This window comes from Balaenoptera ricei, chromosome 2, assembly GCF_028023285.1.
Source record: "Balaenoptera ricei isolate mBalRic1 chromosome 2, mBalRic1.hap2, whole genome shotgun sequence".
Lineage (NCBI taxonomy): Eukaryota > Metazoa > Chordata > Mammalia > Artiodactyla > Balaenopteridae > Balaenoptera > Balaenoptera ricei.
In genome coordinates, this window is record NC_082640.1 from 62772279 (window position 1) to 62792170 (window position 19892).

A 19892-nucleotide genomic window follows, 5' to 3' on the forward strand; every position below is an offset into this window, starting at 1 on the left:
TTTTTAAATAACCCTTTAAAAATTTCCACCTTGTTCCCTAGGAGGGGAAGCTGGGATACCAAACTCCATAAGGCTTCCCAAACTGTTTTGTTTGGGGTTTTTTTCTCATTAGTGCGTTCTTAAAATTAGTTGTTATATTTCTTTGTATCCACCCTTTAGTTTGTTCTTTTCATAGGTACCAATAAAATAGCTATTTATGATGAGAGCTCTCTAAAATATTTTATCAATTTAGAAGTTTTTCCAATTTAAAGGATCCATCATCTGGCCGTTGCCAAGTAGGGTCTTAATAGTGACTCAAACCAATAAGATGCAAGAGGCATCCCTACAAGATAGTGTAAAGGATGTAGCCCTCACAAGATCCAGAAAGTTCAGTCTCAAAAATAGTCTAAGAAATTAAAGACCTTTGTCGCATCACTAATAAAGCAATGAGGGTCGAGATGACAAAGGCCCCCATATGGACTGGGACCCTATATGACAAACTCCCCTGAGAGCTGGCATGGCTGGACAAAGAGACTGCTAGGAATCCCAGCCTATTCAACAGGCTACCAAATGCACACTGATGTGTGCACCTTCCAGGTGGCAGAAACCAGAGAGACTATTCTCACTGGTTTACAAGCCAAGCTCTCAAGACATAGAACAAGATGAAAGGAAAACCTAATCATTTGAATGGTTTTCCTCCTTATGAGACAGGACACCAAAAACAGAGACAAAGGAAAACAGTGACCATTTCTGGGAGCAGAAGAATCAACAAAGCAAGCATACCCTGCCAAATTTCAAACCAAGAGTTACCCAATCCAAGGAGCTGCCCACAGATATTTTCTCCAGCTAATCTATTTTAGAAGAGAGAAAAACTCACCAGTCTCGTTTCCAGCAGACCCTGAAGGCAGAGATCCGGGAGACTGACATAGTAAGAATTCTTACATTCTGGGGCCTTTCGTCAGTTATCCCAGGGTCTCTTAACTGTAGCAGCTTTGGAGTGAGTAGCGTCCAGCCAGTAAAGTTGCATCCCACCCTCGTTGCCACCTGTTGGGGAGGAAGACTTTTTCCTCTACCCTTCTAGGTTCTTCTGGCTGGTCTAAGAATGAAATTGACATGAGACTGATGTCTCATCAGAAGAAAATAAAACAAAATTTAATAACACACCTAGGGACTTCCCTGGTGGTCCAGTGGTTAGGACTTCGCCTTCCAGTGCAGGGGCTGCAGGTTCGATTCCTGGTTGGGGAGCTAAGATCCCACATGCCTCGTGGCCAGAAAACCAAAACGTAAAACAGAAGCAATATTGTAACAAATTCAATAAAGACTTTAAAATTTGTCCATATCCAAAATAAATAAATAAATAAATCTTTAAAAAAAGAAAAATAACACACATACATGGGAGAGACTCAGAAAAACTAACTCGCCAAAATAGCTGAAAATGTCACCTTAAGCACCATCTTCAGCTGGAGACAAAAGAGGATGCCGGAGGTAGGGGTTTAGGACTTTGAAGGGACGTGGAGATGGGAAAGCAAATGTTGGTAAATAAATGTTTGCTGGCCATGCAGAGACTATGGGGTGCAAGGTGGCCTCTGGTCTGTAAGATTCCCCCACCACACGTAGCCCATATTCTTTGCCGATGTCTCTGGTGATTCCTGAAACAGGCCCTCTATCTAACTTCTTCAGGCGGTTAAAGGGAAGGTCAGTTTCTTCCCAAGTCTTTTGGGCCTTGATTGTTTTCATCTTGAAGTAATCTGCATCCCAAAGAGACATTTTGGGGTGGCAAGTGTTGCTACCCAAGTCTTTTGGGCCTTGATTGTTTTCATCTTGAAATAATCTGCATCCCAAAGAGACATTTTGGGGTGGCAAGTGTTGCTACAGGACTATTGCCTAGGAGACAGCCTTTCAGATAGCTCTGAGGGTCTGCTCCAGAGAAGTAAGGGAGAAGCCACGATTTATATGAACTTTTTGCTGGAAAAAAACCATGTAGCCTAACATGAAAAGATTACCGCTAATCACAAACAACAGGCGTCTCAAGTTAATGCTTTTAGTGCTTTTCTATGTAGGGGAAGGTGCAAGAATCCGGGGGTCATGGAAATTTTTCCTTAGATATACATCGTAACTCTCTAGGGGCCAGTATAATCCAAATGCTTCCTGGTTTTCTTCATCCTGGAGTCTCCCTCAGGGTGCACTGAGGGGTTCCCCTCAGGTGGGTGACCGCAGTGGCTAATGGCTTGATCTTTGTAGAACTGGAATGGTGGACAGCATTCTTTCTTTACAGTACCCGAGTCTGGGAGGGGCTATGCGGGCTGGAGTCAGCAAGAGGAGGAGGGAGGCTGACTGCTTTGTCAGCTTCTCGCTTAACCTTGAGCTGGTGGTTATAAGCTGGGCCCCAGGGGCCCAGGGCCAGAGTCACCTCGTCAGGCCCTGCTGCAGGAGGAGCAGTTGTGGGGGCAGCATGCTGGCCAGGGGGCTTCCCCTCCACTCAGTCCTGGTCAGAGGCTGCCAGCCCCTCCTGAGCACCCCGCGGGAGGGCCTGGGGCATCCCAGGGTGGGCACTGGAGAGGGAGCCGGCATCTCCACTAAAACCCCTCGCCCCTTCAACGAGATCCCCACCCCTGGTGACAATGGCTGGCTTAACCTATACCGTTTCTGGAGGGAGAAGGGCTCACAGAAAATCCACTATCACCACGTCCAGAACTTCCAGAAGTACGGCCCCATTTACAGGTAAGCCTGGCAGAGGTTGGGGGCTGGCGGGATAGGGCAGCCCTGCTGTGTTCCCCTCTCCTCGCATGGTCTGCCCTCCCATTCCAGGCTCTTGTTCACCTCTGACTTTATTTCTTCCTGCCTGGGGGTGGCAGGAGAAGGGATAAGGCTTCCCAGACAGTGGGTTCACTTCCCAGCCCTGAGGCCTCAACAGTCCCTAGGTCCTATACCCTTTGAAACTTTAGGGAGGTGGGAATGCTAAGAGAACAAGCCCTGACAAATGCCTCTCTGCATCCATTTTCTGCAGGACACCTTGCAAGGTAAGTTTATCATCCCTATTATCAGAAGAGAATGAAGTTCAGAGAGGTTAGGATTCTTGCCCTGGTCACTCAGCTAGAACCCTGTCCTGCTGGGGCGCTGGCCTCGCCCCTTGGCCCTGTGCAGCTCTGGAGCAGCTGATTTTGTCCCTTCCACTAGGCCTGGCTGGAGCCGCTCTTCCCCAAGCATCTGCCTAGCTTCCTGCCAGGAGGAAGGGCCTTTGGTCTTTTGACCACTGTGTACCCCACCTTCTTGCCCTGGGATGGGGGTGGGGCCTGGGGGCTGCCCTTGGTGGGAGGTCTCACTTGTTCTGGTCTAGCAGTTTCTAAGGTGGGTGGGCTTCAAGACACACCTGGGTTCTTTTCTGAGAGCATAGGTGAGGGGGATGGGAGGTGGTGAAGGTGGTGGTTGAGGGCAGGGAGGGGACACCAGGAGGGACAATACTTTACTTTTACTTTAAGTGAAAGGGTCGAGATGGGGAAAGGGCATCGTAGGACATGTTAGCTGGTTGGATAGGTGGGCTGGGGGAGGAGGCTAGTTTGTGTAGGGGACCAGCTGCTCACTCATCAGGGTCACTTACTCCCTCTCCCACAATGCATTTTGAAGTCTTAAGTGCCTTTTTTATAGCTGGCTGGAGGCAGGGCGCCGCCCCGCCCCCCTCCCCCGCCCCCCGCCCCCCGCCAGGCTGAATGTCAGGCTTGGGAGAAGTTTGCTCCTGAGCCTCTCTTCCTTGTCTGTCTGTCTGTCTCTTTCTCTCTCTTCCAGGCCTCTATCCCCAACCTCACTTCATGGAGCTCTCTCGTTATCCCCTTCTTCCTCCCCTCCTCCTCCTTCCTTCTCCTAGTCCCTGTAGGAACTCTTTATTTTATAAAGCCCCTTTCTATTTTCTGACTCACTTTCATCTGAGCCTTGGCACATGTCCTTAAAGTTGGTGCTATTATCCCCAATTTACAGATGGGAAAACTGAGGCCCAGAGGGGAGAAGGGTCTTACCAAGGTCACACCGCTCATCAGGGCAAAGCCAAGGCTGGAACCCTGATTGTCTAACTTCCAGTTCAGTATGTCACTATTCTAACTATAGCCTTGAAATAACAAACTTCTAAATGAACGTGAGGAATTTAAAAGACAAGTTTTGTGGACTTTTCCTTAATACAAGGCTGTTCCTGTTCTTTATCAAACAATTTAGAAAAATTGAAATCAGATACAATCTCAGTTTTGATAATATTTATGTTCCATTCAGAATGTGAATATATTTATATGCTGTTTGGCATTGTCCTATAGCAATGTATGGAGGACTTCTTTTCTCTTTTCTCACTTTAAGATAATTTGAAAAGGCAGCATAGTAGCCCATAGTATGCATAAGGCATATTTTTTTAGCCAGTTCTTTAAAGTGGACATTTAGTCCACTCTAGGTTTTTTTTTTTTGCTATTAAACATCCTTTTCCATTTTTTTGCTATGAACATTCTCATCCATCAGGCATCATTGTCTGATGTCAGATAGCTGCCTTGGGCTAGATTCCCAGAGGTGGAAGTGATAATAACAATAGCAGTTCAAGGACTTTGCTTAGCTTTTTTTTTTAATGGAGTCAGTGGTTTGAGGCCGTGTGGCAGCTGGGAAAACACTGACAGGATTTTCTAGGAGGCCGTGGATTGACATATATACACTAATATGTATAAAATAGGTAACTAATAAGAACCTGCTGTATAAAAAAATAAAAATAAAATTCAAAAAAAAAAAAAAAAGGAGGCCATGGCTCGCCAAGGAGACTTTGGGAAGGTAGGCCCAGGCTCTATGGGTCAGTGGTTAAAGCAGTGCTCTTTACATCTCCCCATCCTTCCCTTCCCCCTTCCCCCTCCCTCTCCTTTCTCCAGGAAGAGGGAGGAAGAGAGGGGAGGGAGGTGGGAGAGAGAGAGAATGAGAATTTGGCTTATACCTGTATGTTACATGATATTTTACCTTAAAGTGTATCTTTTCTTTTTCTTTAGAAATAAGTATCTTTTATTTTGCTATTTTACTCTAAGAACTTAATTTATAAATATATTTAATTCCTTTCTTTTTTCTTAACATTTTTATTGGAGTATAATTGCTTTACAATGGTGTGTTAGCTTCTGCTTTATAAGAAAGTGAATCAGTTATACATATACATATATCCCCATATCTCTTCCCTCTTGCGTCTCCCTTCCTCCCATCCTCCCTATCCCACCCTTCTAGGTGGTCACAAAGCACCGAGCTGATCTCCCTGTGCTATGCGGCTGCTTCCAACTAGCTAGCTATTTTACATTTGGTAGTGTATATATGTCCATACATATACTACCACTCTCTAACTTTGTCCCAGATTACCCTTCCCCCTCCCCATGTCCTCAAGTGCATTCTCTAGTAGGTCTGCGTCTTTATTCCCGTCTTGCCCCTAGGTTCCTCATGACCATTCTTTTTTAAAGGGTATCTTGAATTAACTTTCTTATGCAAAAGGCAGATGCAAGTGAGAAGTAGAATTTTCTGTTGTTTCACAAACAGCTGTGCTTTAATACTATCTGCAAAGTGCTTTGAGGTATATTTATACCCGGGGTCTGATGTTTTACTGTAGTTTTATTTTAATAGCGACAAGGTACTTTGTTGGACATCTGATTCCAGGGGGCAGGGCAGCCACTCCCAGAACTTCAATCCTAGAGCCTAGAAGGCATTGCCTGGCCCGGTGCCTGGCCTGCCTGGCAAGCTATCGAGTCACTTCAGTACAGGGTCACTCCAAGCTGCCACGAAGGTGCCATGTTTCTGAGCTCTGCCTGGGTGAGAGGGTGGAGGGTGCTGAGAGTGTGGACACACAGGAAGAATGAACATGGAGGACTTGATGGTCCATGGAAGGCCCTGGGTAAGTCTTGGGGATGTACTGAGGTAGGGAGGAGCCACTGTGATGATAAGATAAGCACAAAGCTGTCACTTATAGAATGTCTAACGGGAATCACACCCATAGACTTCATATCATCTTATCCTTCAGCAATCCTGTAAGACAGGTACTGCATTTATCTCCACTGAGGAAACTGAGACTCAGAGAGGGTAAGAGACTTAGGTCACACAGCGAGGAGGCTGTGGAACAGGGTCCACTCCCAGGCCTGTCTGCTCTGCGCTGTCAGTCGCAAGGTGGTTACAGACGAACCGAGACCTGTGTCCTGATTGACCAGGCTGTGTGTGGCTCTCCTCAAAACCTTACATCACAGCACCCCTTCTCTGCCCCTCCAGAGAGAAGCTCGGCAATTTGGAGTCAGTTTATATCATCGACCCTGAAGATGTGGCCCTTCTCTTTAAGTTCGAGGGACCCAACCCAGAACGATACAACATCCCACCCTGGGTTGCCTATCACCAGTATTACCAGAAACCCATCGGGGTCCTGTTGAAGTGAGTCTTGGGCCATCTCCCAGGGGCTGGAGGGAGATGATGGGCAGCTGTGGCGAGGGCAGAGGCTGGGGGTGAGGGGCTGGGGCCATGCGGGCCCTGCCCTTTCTTTCTAGTGGGGGCCTCTAGACAAATCCCTGTCATCTTCCTGCCTCCATAAAACAGATGATGGGGATGGTGAACTGCCCTGCCAACCTTCAGCGACATGGTCAGGCAGAAGATCTTACTGAGTAATTAAAGACCTTGAAAAGTTCTCATTTACTGGTTCATTTATTAAGTCCCATCTTATTGAGTGCCTACTATGTACTGGTCCTTGTGCTGGGTTCTGAGTCACAAGTAGGGCAGGGCCCTGACACTGTGAGTCCCTTATAGCCTAAAGGAACAGTGAGAAACATGAACAAATCAGTGTATTTAAATGTACTAGGTACCGTTTTCCACCAAATTGCTCATCAAAAATTTAAAATGTGACCATAGCAAGTGTTGGTGAGGATATAGAGCAACTAGAACGCTCATAGCTTGCTAGTGGGGCTGGAAACTGATGCCACCACTTTGGAAAATGGTTGGACATTACTTCCTGCAGTTGAATATTCACATGCTTATAATGCAGCAGTTCTGCTCTCAAGGATATACTCCAAAGAATATCCTGCCCCCCGAGGCGGACATGTACTAGAATGTTTGCAACACGGTTGTTCATAATAGCAGAAACCTGGAAACCACTTAAATGCCCAACAGGAGCATGAATGAATGACAGTGGCACACCCCAGTCAAAAAGAACAGACTCAGTGACTCACAATAATACAGCTGATATCTAGAAATATAAAATTGAGTGAACAAAGCAAATCATGACAGCTTTTATAAGAAGTTGAAAACAAGTATACATTTTTAAAAAGTATGTTTTAGAAATACATGTCAGTCAGATAAAACTATATACAAAAGCAAACAAGGGATTCAGGTTGGTGATCCCCTTAGCCGGGGAGGCAGGCTGTGGGAGGACCAGGTGGGCATCTGTAAGTTATTGTCAAGATCCTAGTTTTACTGCTGGGTGGTGAGTTTATAATAACATTCTTGTAAACAAACAAAGCCCCAAAATGACAAAGAGGGCTTTGCATGGATTTATTTTCAAGAATGGGCCATAAGCTGAGAATAAGAATGGGCATTAACCCTATTCTGGGCACCTGAGATTCCCCACCAATGTGAGTAATGGGACGTGTTGGGGGTGCAGAGGTTGGTCAATTGTGTCTGTGCAGGGGTCAGAAAAGGTGATGTAGAGGGGCCCTTGAATGGTAGGAGGTGAGATTGGCCAGGAGCAAGGGGAAGTGGTGAGGAGGGCAGGCCTGTAGCAGAGGCAAAGACTAGAGGGTTTGAAAGTTGCTTAAAGGCTCTAAGAATATGATTTCCTGGCTTGAAGCAGCAGCAGCAGAGAGAGTAGAGCAGGGCTGGGGTTTTGTTCTCCTTCAGCCTCTTTTTTTCCTGTCACACACCTCCCCACTTCTCTCCCCACTGCCCCGCCCAGGCCAGGCAGAAGCTGGGAGGAGGTGAAGGCAGAGGAGCACGTGGATGTGAGTGCTGGGCTCTGAGCTGTGGCTCAGCCTCCTGGGAGAGCCAAGTCAGCCCCCTCTGTGTTTGCCAGGCCTGGGGTTTGTGACCATGAGGGCCCGAGGGCCCATGTTTTCTCAGGAAGGCAGGAGCCTGGAAGAAAGACCGGTTGGTCCTGAACACGGAGGTGATGGCTCCAGAGGCCATAAAGAACTTCATTCCCCTGCTGAACCCAGTGTCTCAGGACTTCGTCGGCGTCCTGCACAGGCGCATCAAGCAGCAGGGCTCTGGAAAGTTCTCAGGGGACATCAGGGAAGACCTGTTTCGCTTCGCCTTTGAGTGTAAGGGGCTTGAACCTACCTGGCCACAGTCTTGGGGGTGGGAGAACCCAGCGTCCCACCTAGAGACCTAACACAGACCCTGAAGAAGTGTTGGGACTGGCTTGAGATGAGCTGCTGAACAATTCTCTGCCATCAGCCACCCAGGGGGAGCTGCACGCTCTCATCTGATTCATGCTATGGGGGCAAGAGTCTCTAAAATGTAGGTCTCTATTGCCACTTTCCTCCAAAAACCTGGCTTGGCTTGGCCCTTCATTCCGCAAATCTCCCTCTCCTGGGACAGAGACCTTCCCTTTGAGGTCTGGGAGGGAAGGGGTGGGTTGGGTTAATCCGAACAGGGTATTGGAGGATGTGTAAGAGTTACCCAGATGGAATAAGGAGGCTGGACAGTGTAGGCAAAGGAAACATGCACATGCAAAGGCCCTGTGGCTTGATGGGGGCTCATGTGGTCACTTCAGGAGATGTGGAGTACCCAGAGTTTGGCATGAAATCAGCATTCAGATTCCTGACCCAGGAGGTAGGAAAACCTTGGTGTTGTTGTGTCTTCTTATGTCCAGCCAGAGTGGGCCCTGGATGGCCAATTACCAGGGATTGATGTCCCCCAGGCACCCATCTGACATATTTCAGGAAGTATTTAGCCACTTTGGTCAATTATAGATGAGAAACCTCTCTTTCCAGGAGGAAAGCCGAGAGGCTGCTGGGGGTGCTGGGGGAAGAGGGGCAGAGAAGTTTCATCCCAGCCTGGGCTGGAGGCTCTGCTTCCCACTCAAGTGATTCCTTTTTAGGGTCTGCCGCATGACCCTCTGAAGGACCTGACTGGCCGCCAGAAAGGCAGTTTTCCTTAGCCCTGCAATTTTAGCCCTTTGGGGCTCAGGCCTCAGTTTCTTTACTGAAGGAAGCTGAGGTTGGGTGCAGGGGCTCCTATGTGTTGGGAGGGATGGTTTCCTGGGAGCAGAGGCTCTCAGATGGTCGGGTTGGAAGAGATTCCTCAACCTTGCTTCCCCTGCAGCCATCACCAATGTCATGTTTGGGGAGCGCCTGGGGATGCTGGAGGAAGTAGTGGACCCTGAGGCCCAGAAGTTCATTGATGCCGTCTACCAGATGTTCCACACCAGTGTCCCCATGCTCAACCTCCCTCCAGACCTTTTCCGTCTGTTCAGGACTAAGACCTGGAGAGACCATGTAGCCGCATGGGACATAATTTTCAATAAAGGTGAGGGTTGTATCCTGGGCAGCCATATGTGGGGGACAGGAGAGCCCTGTCTACCTCAGGAGATGGGAAATCCAGGCCTGGGTTGGTGGGGATGAGGTTTGGGGGAGTGGGGAGAAAGAGACAGAGGGAGAGAGAATGTCAGCTGGAAGCCCCAGATCTCAGCCTGCCTCTTTGTCCCAAGTTATGTCAATGAGCACTAGCTTGCCATGTAGAGAACCCACCCTCTGGTCAGCAGGGATGGGCATCAGGAAGGCCCAGGAACCCCTGAATATGGTGGGCTGAAGGCTGGCTAATGGGGATGATTAGATTTTTCTGGAAAAAGAGGATTTAAGAGGCCCATCATATTCTTCCAAGGAGCCCGTGATTCCCAACATGGGTTCAGGACCAGTATTTCAGACACAGCTGTGCTTGCTGACAGAGTAGGACTTTGGTGAGAGAGACTGGTAAAGGGTGGAGAAGGCTGATTGGGATGTGGTGAAGATGCCAGGCCTGGAGTCAAATCCTGCCCCTGCCCCTGACACCCTTGTGACCTTGGGCAAGTCATTATCTTAGATGGACTTCTGTTTCCTTATCTGTAAAATGGGAATGATAGCACTTACCCCAAAGAGCTGTGGTCAATAAATCAAAACAACAGATATGGAGGATTTAGCAGAGAGGGCTGCTCAGAAAGACGGCAGCCTAGAAAGTGCAGGGCTCTAGAAGCCCCTGTACCGCCTCCCACCAGAGATCGTGCTCCTTCCCTCCCCTCTGCAGAGAGCCTCACTCTATTTTTTTTTTTTTTTTTTTGGCCGCATGGTACAGCATGCGGGATCTTAGTTCCGCAACCAGGGATCGAACCTGTGTCCCTTGCAGTGGAAACACAGATTCTTAACCAATGGACCACCAGGGAAGTCCTGGCCTCACTCTATTTTCTTTCTTCCTGCCCCACAGCTGAAAAATACACCGAGAACTTCTACTGGGACCTGAGACGGAAAAGAGAGTTCACCAATTACCCAGGTATCCTCTACCGCCTCCTGGGAAATGACAAGCTGCTCTCTGAGGACGTCAAGGCCAACATTACGGAGATGCTTGCAGGGGGCGTGGACACGGTGAGGACACAGTGAGGTGGCTGTGGGGGCACATCCTGTCCCTTCCTGTGCCCCTATGCCCCCTCCCACCAGCCTGCCTCGCTGTCTGAAACCCTGTCCATGTGGGGTCCATCTCCCTCTCCTGACTCTACTTCCCAGATACTAATCTCCTAGGAGGGTGAGGTCAAGCTGGTCATGCATGGAGCATGCCTTGAGGCTGATCCACCATTTTTTCTTTGCCTCTGAGGAGAGAGTGACTAGGCACACGTGGGTGACACAGCTCACTCCGAGTCAGGAAGGAAGGCAGGACCTCAGAAAAGCTGCCCCTGATGTCTGAAGGCATCATCTGTGCTGTCTCCCAGAGGCCGAACAATACCCCAGAAACTTCTGTTCTTTATTTTTTTTTAAAGGTCCTGGATGGCCAAGTCCTTTTTTTAAAATAATTAATTAATTAATTAATTAATTTATTTTTGGCTGTGTCAGGTCTTCGTTGCTGTGCGCGGGCTCTCTCTAGTTGCGGCGAGGGGGGCTACTCTTCGTTGCAGTGCGTAAGCCTCTCACTGCGGTGGCTTCTCTTGTTGTGGAGCACGGGCTCTAGCGTGCATGGGCTCAGTAGTTGTGGCTCGTGGGCTTAGTTGTTCCGCAGCATGTGGGATCTTCCCGGACCAGGGCTCGAACACATGTCCCCTGCATTGGCAGGCGGATTCTTAACCACTGCGCCACCAGGGAAGCCCCAGAAACTTCTGTTCTTGAAAGTCAAAACTTCTCTATCTTATGTGCCATCCCTTTTTCCAATACCTTAAACTTTCTCAAGCTAATGTGATGGTGAGGGTTAATTCTTTAGTGTTTCGTGGTTATTAGTTATGATTTGGGCAGTGAGACTATAAAGGTGAATATAGTAGACTTCAAATCTCCCAGATGGCTCAGAGAGGAAGAGTATATTAGCTTGCTAGGACTGCCATGACAAAGTACCACAGACTGGGTGGTTTAAACCACAGAAATATATTGTCTCACAGTTCTGGATCAAGGTGTCAGCAGGGTTGTTTTCTTCTGAGGCCCCTCTGCTTGGCTTATTGATGGCCGTATTCTTCCTACATCTTCACATGGTCTTCCTTCTCTTCTTATATGGACACCAGTCCTATTCAGTTAGGGCCCACCCACATGACCTCATTTTACCTTAATTACCTTTTTTTTAAAGGCCCTATCTCCAAATACAGTCACATTGTGAGGTGCTGGGGGTTAGGACTTCAACATATGAATTTGGGAGAGACACAATTCAGCCCATGACAAGGAGGTAGCACGGACACAGATGACTACCTCACCGTATTATAGGGCTGGATGATGAGGCAGGTACCAGGTACTGACAACGCTGAGAAGAAGGGAGAGACTAACATGGCCTTGTAGGACAGGGAGAGTGTTCCATAGAGTAAAATCAATTTGTCTTTCCTCTTGTTGCCAGCAGGAGAGAGGAGGAATAGCATTTCAGGCCTGGGGAGAAGCACGTGTCATGCTTAGGTGAATAACTTGATTTCCTAGGTATCATATTTACATTGTGCTCTAATGGAGGCGTTTCTGTCCCTGGGTTGCAGATGGAGCCTTTGAGCATATTTTAAATATAGTTCATTGTCAGTCATGCAGAAGAGATCTCTGAAAAAAGCTCACCTACGCCAAAGCAGCTATTATTCTTAGGTAACATTTATTAAGCGAGTACTATATGGCAGGCAGGGTCCTAAGCTTTTCACATGTGTTAACTCATTTAGGATTCACAAACAACCCTTTTTTAGATGAGGAACCTGGGGCACAGAGAGGTTAAGGAACTTCGTCAAGGTCACACAGCTAGTAACTTAGTTGACTACCTTATTAAACAAGTATCTCCTGAGTACCCATTCTGTGTCAAGCCTTGGAAGTACTGAGACAAATACATGCATCTGATCTGAGCCTTGAGGAAGGAGTACACGCTTGCTTCCTAGGTTGGGGAAGGGAATTGTAGGAAAAGGGAGCAGCATGAGGAAGATTTCTGGGTTTCAGGAGCTGTGTGTAGCTCCGTGTGGCTACAGCATGAGGAGCATGTTGGAGAGAGGTGGCGGTGGGCTGGGAGCAACAGGCAAGTGTTGGAGGGGGTCCATGGGTCCGGTCAGAGCCTCTGGACTTGATCTGGGGACTCCAGGGAACCAGGCAAGGATTTCAAGCCAGGAAGTGACTGGATGGCATTTTTTCACAATTGTTTCTGCTGGGAGGAAGAAGGAGCATGTTCAAACCTCTTGGACCAAAATATGGTCCTTGGTTAGATAATATGCCAACAACTCGTGTCCTAGCCCTAGGGCAGAGGGCTGTTCCAGCCCAGGGTCCCACCACTGAGGAATCTGAACTGTGGGGCTTGATGAGGGTCACTCAAACCTTCAGTGAAAGTTAACAGTCACGACCTTGGGCTAATACTGAGATTAGCTGGTTAATCTCAGTATATACCACGTGCTAATTGCAATATTGATAGAAAACAGGTCTGGTTGTTCTGGTTTCAGCATTTTTGAGCCTCACTTTATGCTATGCTGCTATAGGCAGATGCTAAGCTTAGGGGGAAGTTCTACTGGGGAGAACGCTGGTCATTTAACAGGCATTTCAAGATGAATGGCAATCATTCAGGAGTACAACCGTTACAGAAGTAGGATTTGGCCTCTTAGGGCCTCTGGAGTCCTTTGGAAGAAGGCATTAGCTATGTGGATGACCCTCTGCTGGCTGGGGAGATGGGTGGGCTCTGGTGACATGAGGGGGGAGGGTAGGGACAAGTGCTGCCCCAAACATTCTTGCCTGGGCCACAAGAAAGATTTCTTGGACATTTGCCTTCTGAGTTGTGTTTTCCTTTTCGTGGATGGTGGTTTCTGGATACTGGGAGAAGGGTGGGGAGAGGTGTTTGGCAACGAAAATTTAGCCTGGGTCTAGGTGCCCCAGGAGTGACCTGTCCTCTTGGTTTTCTGTACCCTCACACTCCCTGTCAGACATCCATGACATTGCAATGGCACTTGTATGAGATGGCACGCAGCCTGAACGTGCAAGACATGCTGCGGGAGGAGGTCCTGAATGCCCGGCGCCAGGCCCAGGGAGACACAAGCAAGATGCTGCAACTGGTCCCACTCCTCAAAGCTAGTATCAAGGAGACACTGAGGCAAGCCCGCCACCACCTATGCCTGTCGCCCCCACCCCCCACAAATCCCTGGGCAGGGTCAGGGTGGTGCCTGCGCACAGGGTTACAAGGAGACTGGTAGCAGGAAGTGGGAAGTCTGGGGAAGATAGCTGGGAAAAGGGAGAAGGGTCCTGCCTCCAGGTCCTCCAGGGTGCTGCAGCTGGGGCTGAGATGCCATGCTAGGTGCAGGACTTGGTCCAGGCCTTAGGGCATCAGCTTCTGAATGCTTTTCACTGGCAGACTCCACCCCATCTCCGTGACCCTACAGAGATACCTCGCAAATGACTTGGTTCTTCGGGATTACATGATTCCTGCCAAGGTAGGTGCAGCAGGAGGGCTGCAGGCTCTGTCAGTCAGACAGACGAGGCCAGGGGCAGCTTGCAGTTGCGTACAGATGGGGGCGATGGGGGCTTCTGTCCTGCCTTTCTTCCTGGAGCTGGCTGGTGGGGTCCTTGGTGGCAGTGGTCCAAGTCCGAATGAAGGGCAGAGGTGGTGGACACAGTGGGTGATGGTCTTTGGAATGTTGCTGGAGTGTAGGGTTAGGAGGGAGATCCCACTGGCTGCCTGGGTCTCTGGGGACCCTCTGGCGCTGAGGAAAGGAGCAGGACAATCCCTTGGGCCGTGCCTGGCCTAGTGTCTTCAGTCACGCCCATTTGATGGGCGAGGCTCAGGGAAGTGGGGGAGGCCTCGTTCAAGGTCACACAGTGGGCAGCGTCCTGTGCTGCACAGCTGGGTAGCCAGGCTAGGGACTGGGAGCGCAGATGCTGGGTAATGCTCCTGGCTGTGAGGAGGTGAGGTTTACTCAGACCTCTGCTCACTGTGTCCCCAGACATTGGTGCAAGTGGCCATCTATGCCATGGGCCGAGACCCTGCCTTCTTCTCGAATCCGGACAAGTTTGACCCAACCAGGTGGCTGGGTAAAGACAGGGACCTCATCCACTTCCGGAACCTGGGCTTTGGCTGGGGTGTACGGCAGTGTGTGGGTCGGCGGATTGCTGAGCTCGAGATGACCCTCTTCCTCATCCATGTGAGTCAAGCCTGGGAACATCTGTCTCCCATTACTTTGTCTCGCCTCCTCCACAATTCCCTGCTGTCTCCTCTCTGGGGACATCCACTCACCACCCACTGGTGCTCCCTGGTCATATGTTCCCCACAGTGGTGATGGGATGGGGGTGGGGTGGGAAAGGTTTTGTAGAAACCAAAGTGAAAGCCCGAACCAAGGGGACAAAGCACTAGTGACGTGTTCAGGCTCTGCGCAGGGTTCAGTAGGAGCTGGCAGTAGACCCCTTGGAGCCTCTCAGATCACACTCAACAGGCACTGCTCACAGGTGAATAAGCCTGGCCTGGGGGAGACAGACCCTCCCTGCCTCTCTCCTAAGCCCACCACCCCTCTTTCTCAGATTCTGGAGAACTTCAAGGTTGAATTGCAGCATCTCAGTGATGTGGACACCATATTCAACCTCATCCTGATGCCCGACAAGCCCATCTTCCTTGTCTTCCAGCCCTTCAACCAGGACCCACCCCAGGCGTGATTGGAGAGGGTGGGCACTGCCCTTCCCGCCAGTCAGGCTAGCAGGGGTGTCGGAGGACGGCCCGAGGGGGTGGGGCCCATGGAAGTGTCGCATCTCCAGTGCTTGGTCCCCACCCCTGCTCCTTTCTGGCCAGCTCTGACCAGATGGAGTTGGCGCTCAGCCGAGGCACCCCTCTCTCACCCCACCTCTTCCCCCTCTTCTCCCATCCCATGAAGGCAATAAACGGCTGAACTCTGTAAAGTGTTTTCATTTCCATCTGACCCCTAAGGTATCCATCACTCCTGTAGAGATGCTCCCTGACCCAGATCAGCAAATAGATCTGAGCGTGAATGGGGAACCCAAGACAGCTGCACTTGACACCGTTTCTGCTGGGACCCGCCCACCTACGACAGCTCAGGAGCCAGCAGGATCAACCTCCCTGCTGTCCCGGTTGGGTGTGAGGCAGAGTTGATGGAGGGCTATTGCCGCTGCACCAGGAGCTACTGGCACAGCAGGCAGAGGGACAAAGAACTTGGCAGAGTTCTGCTGAGAGTACAGGGCAGCCTGAGAGGTGTGGGCCAATCTTGGCTACCAGGGCAGGCCCACCTATCAGGAGGCTCGTATAGGGCTCTGCTTGGCTGAGCCCTGGGCGGGAATTCCCTGCGGGGTCATGAGGACTTCCTGCCAAGGTCCAGCCAGAGTCTTGGGCATGTCCAGGAACGATGTGGTGAAGAGACTGTGGGTGAGGGGCTGGCGTGAGGTGACCGACCCTGGGGACGAGAGGACAGCATGCTTCCTCTACCCCACCTGACCCTTCTCTGGGCTTCCCCAGGCCTTAACTTCCTGCTCCAGCGGGACGTGCCCACTTGTCCAAGCTCTGGGCATTAGGTAGGGAGACTGAGGCAGAGTCTTTGGTGCATTATTTGGACTGCCTGACAATGGTCCCAATTTCGGCCACCTTAACCCCCTCTGAGCTTCATGACTCCTGACTTGACCAGGTACCTGATCCTTCCTGGCCCTTGGCTACCCAAGTCTAAGTTCTTCAGGTAGACGGGGGGGCTAGTGCCGCTAGGGACAGCAGCCCAGCTGGCTTGGCCTCTTCTCCCAGGATCTGCAGGTTCTGAATCCATTCTTGGAGCCTTTCTGCTTTTCCTCATCACAATCCTCTTCCTTGTTGTCTTTCTCTCTCCTTCCTGCTTCCTTTCCTTTCTCCAGGCTTGAATCATCTTTGCTTGGAAATGTTAGTGTTGGAAAGGGCCTTACTGTCAAGGATGTTAATCTCTTTCGGGATAGATGGGGCAACTGAAGCCCAGAGAGGTTGCTTGAGTCACCCAAGGTCACACAGCATGCTTGTAGCTAGAAGCCAGGCCTCCTAACTCTCAGTGGAGGGCTCTTTCTTTTGGCCCTATCTGCTTTTCTGTCCCTGGACACATTTAGACATGATATTCCCAGCTCAGCCTAGCCCTGGCAAATGGGGTATTTCATACTAACATGTAACTGATTGTTACAGGCAGGTTTCAAGTCTTTCCCTTCCCAAGAAACAGATAAACCAAACTTGAAAAAAGGGATTTCAGATATGATAGATGTTTGGGTGCAGGTAGGAAGTTCCAGCCTCTCACAACAGCTGGCCTCTGGTGGTCTCATTTCTTCCAGAGGTCTGGACAGGCCTTGTCTCCCTGGATCCTGCTTTGGAAGGCCTCTTCTCCCCCATCCCCACCCACCCCCTGTCTGGGGTCCACTATGGCCTTTGGCTCTCCAAAGATGGTAGCTCCTGGGACAGGCAGGAGGCTACAGGGCTACAGCAGAGGACCCAGGCCCAGAGTGGGGTCTGGAAGGAGGAAGCTAAGGCACCCCAGGCTGCCCTACTCAACGAAAGAGGTGCATGCTCACTGACCTACAGGGTTTAATAAAGTCATTTTAGGGAGTGGGGCTGAGACTCCTCAGTACACAGAGAGGGAGGCCTGCTCCAAGACTGAGGTCTGCTAGGACTCAGTCTGCTGGGATTTAGAGAGCTTGTTGAGCTTAGTCTCTGAGCTGGGCATCAAGGGGTCCAGCTTGGAGCGTCGCCTTTGGTTCTTGGAGAGGGTGGAGGGATTCTGTGGTGGGCAAGGCAAGATGAAGTGAGTATGCCCCTGCCCCCAGCGGGGTGACTCAATAAAATGCATCTTGCCTGGCAAGTCATGCCTCAGAGGAAACGAAATCCAGCAGGCCGTGACTTCTCAAAGATTTCCAAACCCACTTCACCACAGCAGGTCATACCTAATTTCTGCCAAAGTCTCCAGGGCTCAGCGGGTGAGTTTGAAAAGGTAGCCCTGTGTTCCTCCCAGTTCCCTCATCCTTTTCAGGCCTTTGCAGCAGGCTGGAAATGAGCAGAGTACTGATGGTTCAAGAGTGGAAGCAATCAGGGGGTTTGCTTTAAGGGGCTGGGTGGCCCAGGGCTGAGCTTGAGGGACAGTTGTGAATACGCCTATTTTTTCTTGGGCAGCTGGCAGTGTTTCTCTCTGGCAACATGCCCCCACCTCTGGCAGGTCTGCAGCACTGCAGTGGCCCAAGGAGTGTGTGTTCATGGGAGAATCTTAGGCACTGTGGAGTGGAGAGGGGGGCCACAGCTACTCTACCCATGAGCAAATCCAGTCCTAAAGTACAGTCAGTGCCAGAGCATTCGAGAAATGCCCCTGTGGGCAAACTGTCAACCACAGCCCCTCCTTTTTGATACTCATCACCACCCGAAGGGGAGGGGGTGTCTTGGCAAGGTTTTCTATTCTTCTTAGACAGGTGGGGGATTGAGATGGGGCAGGGGCTTTGGCTGGTAACTGATCAGAAGTTGAGCCCAGGTCTTCTGACTACCAGCCAGGGAGCAGGGCCCCCTGGACAGGTTTTCACAAGGTCCAGTGACTCGGGGGGTGGGGTGGCTGCCAGACCCACCCCCCGAACCCCACAGAGCTCCTCCAGAGGGATCACTCACGAACTCATCTGTGATGATCGTGTTGGAAGGGGCCCTCAAGCCATACTCTTGCTCCTGCAGCCGTGTGGCCAAGTCCTGCTTCTCTCGTCCCCAGCGTCGAGCTGAGTCCTCTAACTATAGACATGAAGAGACACAGCTGGAGAACCACTGGGCAGCAGCGCCCATCCCCGAGAGCTGGGACAGCCCAAACCTCAGCCTGCTCTCTGAGCAGAAAGCAAAACCCTGGGCAACGTGGGCTTGCTACCTTCCCAAGAGACCTCAGGATAACAAGGGTGGGTGGACCAAGCGACAGTTTGAATATGACTGATGGACCCTCTCTGAGTGCCACCAACATACGGAACTCCAACACTGGTCACAATGAGCCCTGACCCTCCTGACACGCGGAGTCCCGTCAGTCCCCAACCACGGAGCTTCAACACTCCTCACGATGAGTCCCAACCATTCTCAAACGTGCAGCCTCGGCCCTGGTCACAAAGGGAGCCCTGACCCTCTTCACACACAGAGCCCCAGCCCTTCTCTAACACGCAGCCCTGACTCTGGTCACACACAGAGCCCAGACCCTCCTGAAACACAAATCCCTGACCCTGGTCACAAAGGGAGCCCTGATCTTGGATGCAGATCGAGCCCAGACCCTCCTCACGCAGGGAGGGAGTCCTGACCGTAGACAGACACCGGTCACCAACCTGACACACACGGAGCCCTCACCCTGATCACACACAAAGACTCGGCCCTCTTCTCACATGGAGCACCGATCCTGGTCACAAATGGAGCCCTGAGCCTGGATGCAGACTGAGCCCCGACCCGCCGTACCCACTGAGTCCAAACATGGTTAAACAGGGAGCCCTGACACTCCAAATACAGGGAGCCCCGACCCTTCTGAAACACAGAGGCTGAGCCTGATCTCAGGCTGAGTGGTGAGGTTATCTGGCCTGTGTGACCCCTGCACCTCACCTACCTGGCTTTCCAGGGAAAGAATCCGGCTCTGAGCGCATTCCAGCTTGGCTAGGAGGTTAAACTTGTCTGAATTATTGGCAAGAAGATCCTGTGGGCAAAGCAGAAACTCACACATGGTCCCCACTGGGGGCTGTAGCTATATGAGCTCAGGAGGCCAGGTGACACTGAGGGAGAAATCAGCCTGGTCTGAGTTCCAAATTCGGCTCCCCGATGCAGAGCCTCAGACAAAGGGCCAAAGACCCTGAGGCCAACGAGCCTCAGACCCCTGCCCGGAGTTTCAGACCTGGCACGTGCCTTTTTCACAGTTGTTCTCCCCACATATTTTGAGTGTATGAAATTTTTGCACACCAATTTTTAAATGTAAAATGCACCAGGGAGCACTAGGTTAGGGCACAGGAAGGAGTCTTGAGCTGGGGGTCATTTTGTAAAGTGAAGGAGCTATTCGTAAAGCAAGCGTTCCCCGTCCTCCGCGCTTTACGTGGATGTCCATGCATCAGGTGTGCTTTCAAACAGAACTCACCCCCTGCGAGTCCTGGGATGAAGAGAAAAACTCTCCTGTGCCCAGCCCACCCCGCTTTTGTAATTCCAAATGTTCTGTCTTCGGGTTTGCATAAAGCAGGGGCCCCTGTAACAGCCTCGGAGGTAGGGAGGGGCCAGGGACACCCACCTATGTGGGCAGGGTACCCTTGCAGTGGCCTGGGCCATCTGTCTCTTGCAGCTTCTCTGCCAGGTCTCCTCTTGCTCCC

General features: G+C 50.7%; 2 protein-coding genes across 2 annotated transcripts in view; one reads left to right on the forward strand and one right to left on the reverse strand.

Moving 5' to 3' along the window:
- The first annotated feature begins 2431 nt into the window (after positions 1-2431).
- LOC132360384 (cholesterol side-chain cleavage enzyme, mitochondrial) lies at positions 2432-15248 on the forward strand. The gene is made up of 9 exons (XM_059915452.1): positions 2432-2700; positions 6232-6387; positions 8062-8261; positions 9268-9471; positions 10402-10559; positions 13532-13698; positions 13957-14035; positions 14546-14743; positions 15117-15248. The coding sequence occupies exons 1-9, from the start codon at positions 2432-2434 to the stop codon at positions 15246-15248; spliced, it is 1563 nt and encodes a 520-aa protein (XP_059771435.1).
- A 1961-nt stretch (positions 15249-17209) lies between these two features.
- Positions 17210-19892, reverse strand: part of CCDC33 (coiled-coil domain containing 33) — a 114129-nt gene continuing 111446 nt past the window's right edge. The window contains 3 exon segments of the mRNA XM_059915191.1: positions 17210-17323; positions 18193-18306; positions 19148-19234. Coding sequence (XP_059771174.1) covers positions 17210-17323; positions 18193-18306; positions 19148-19234 — 315 coding nt within the window.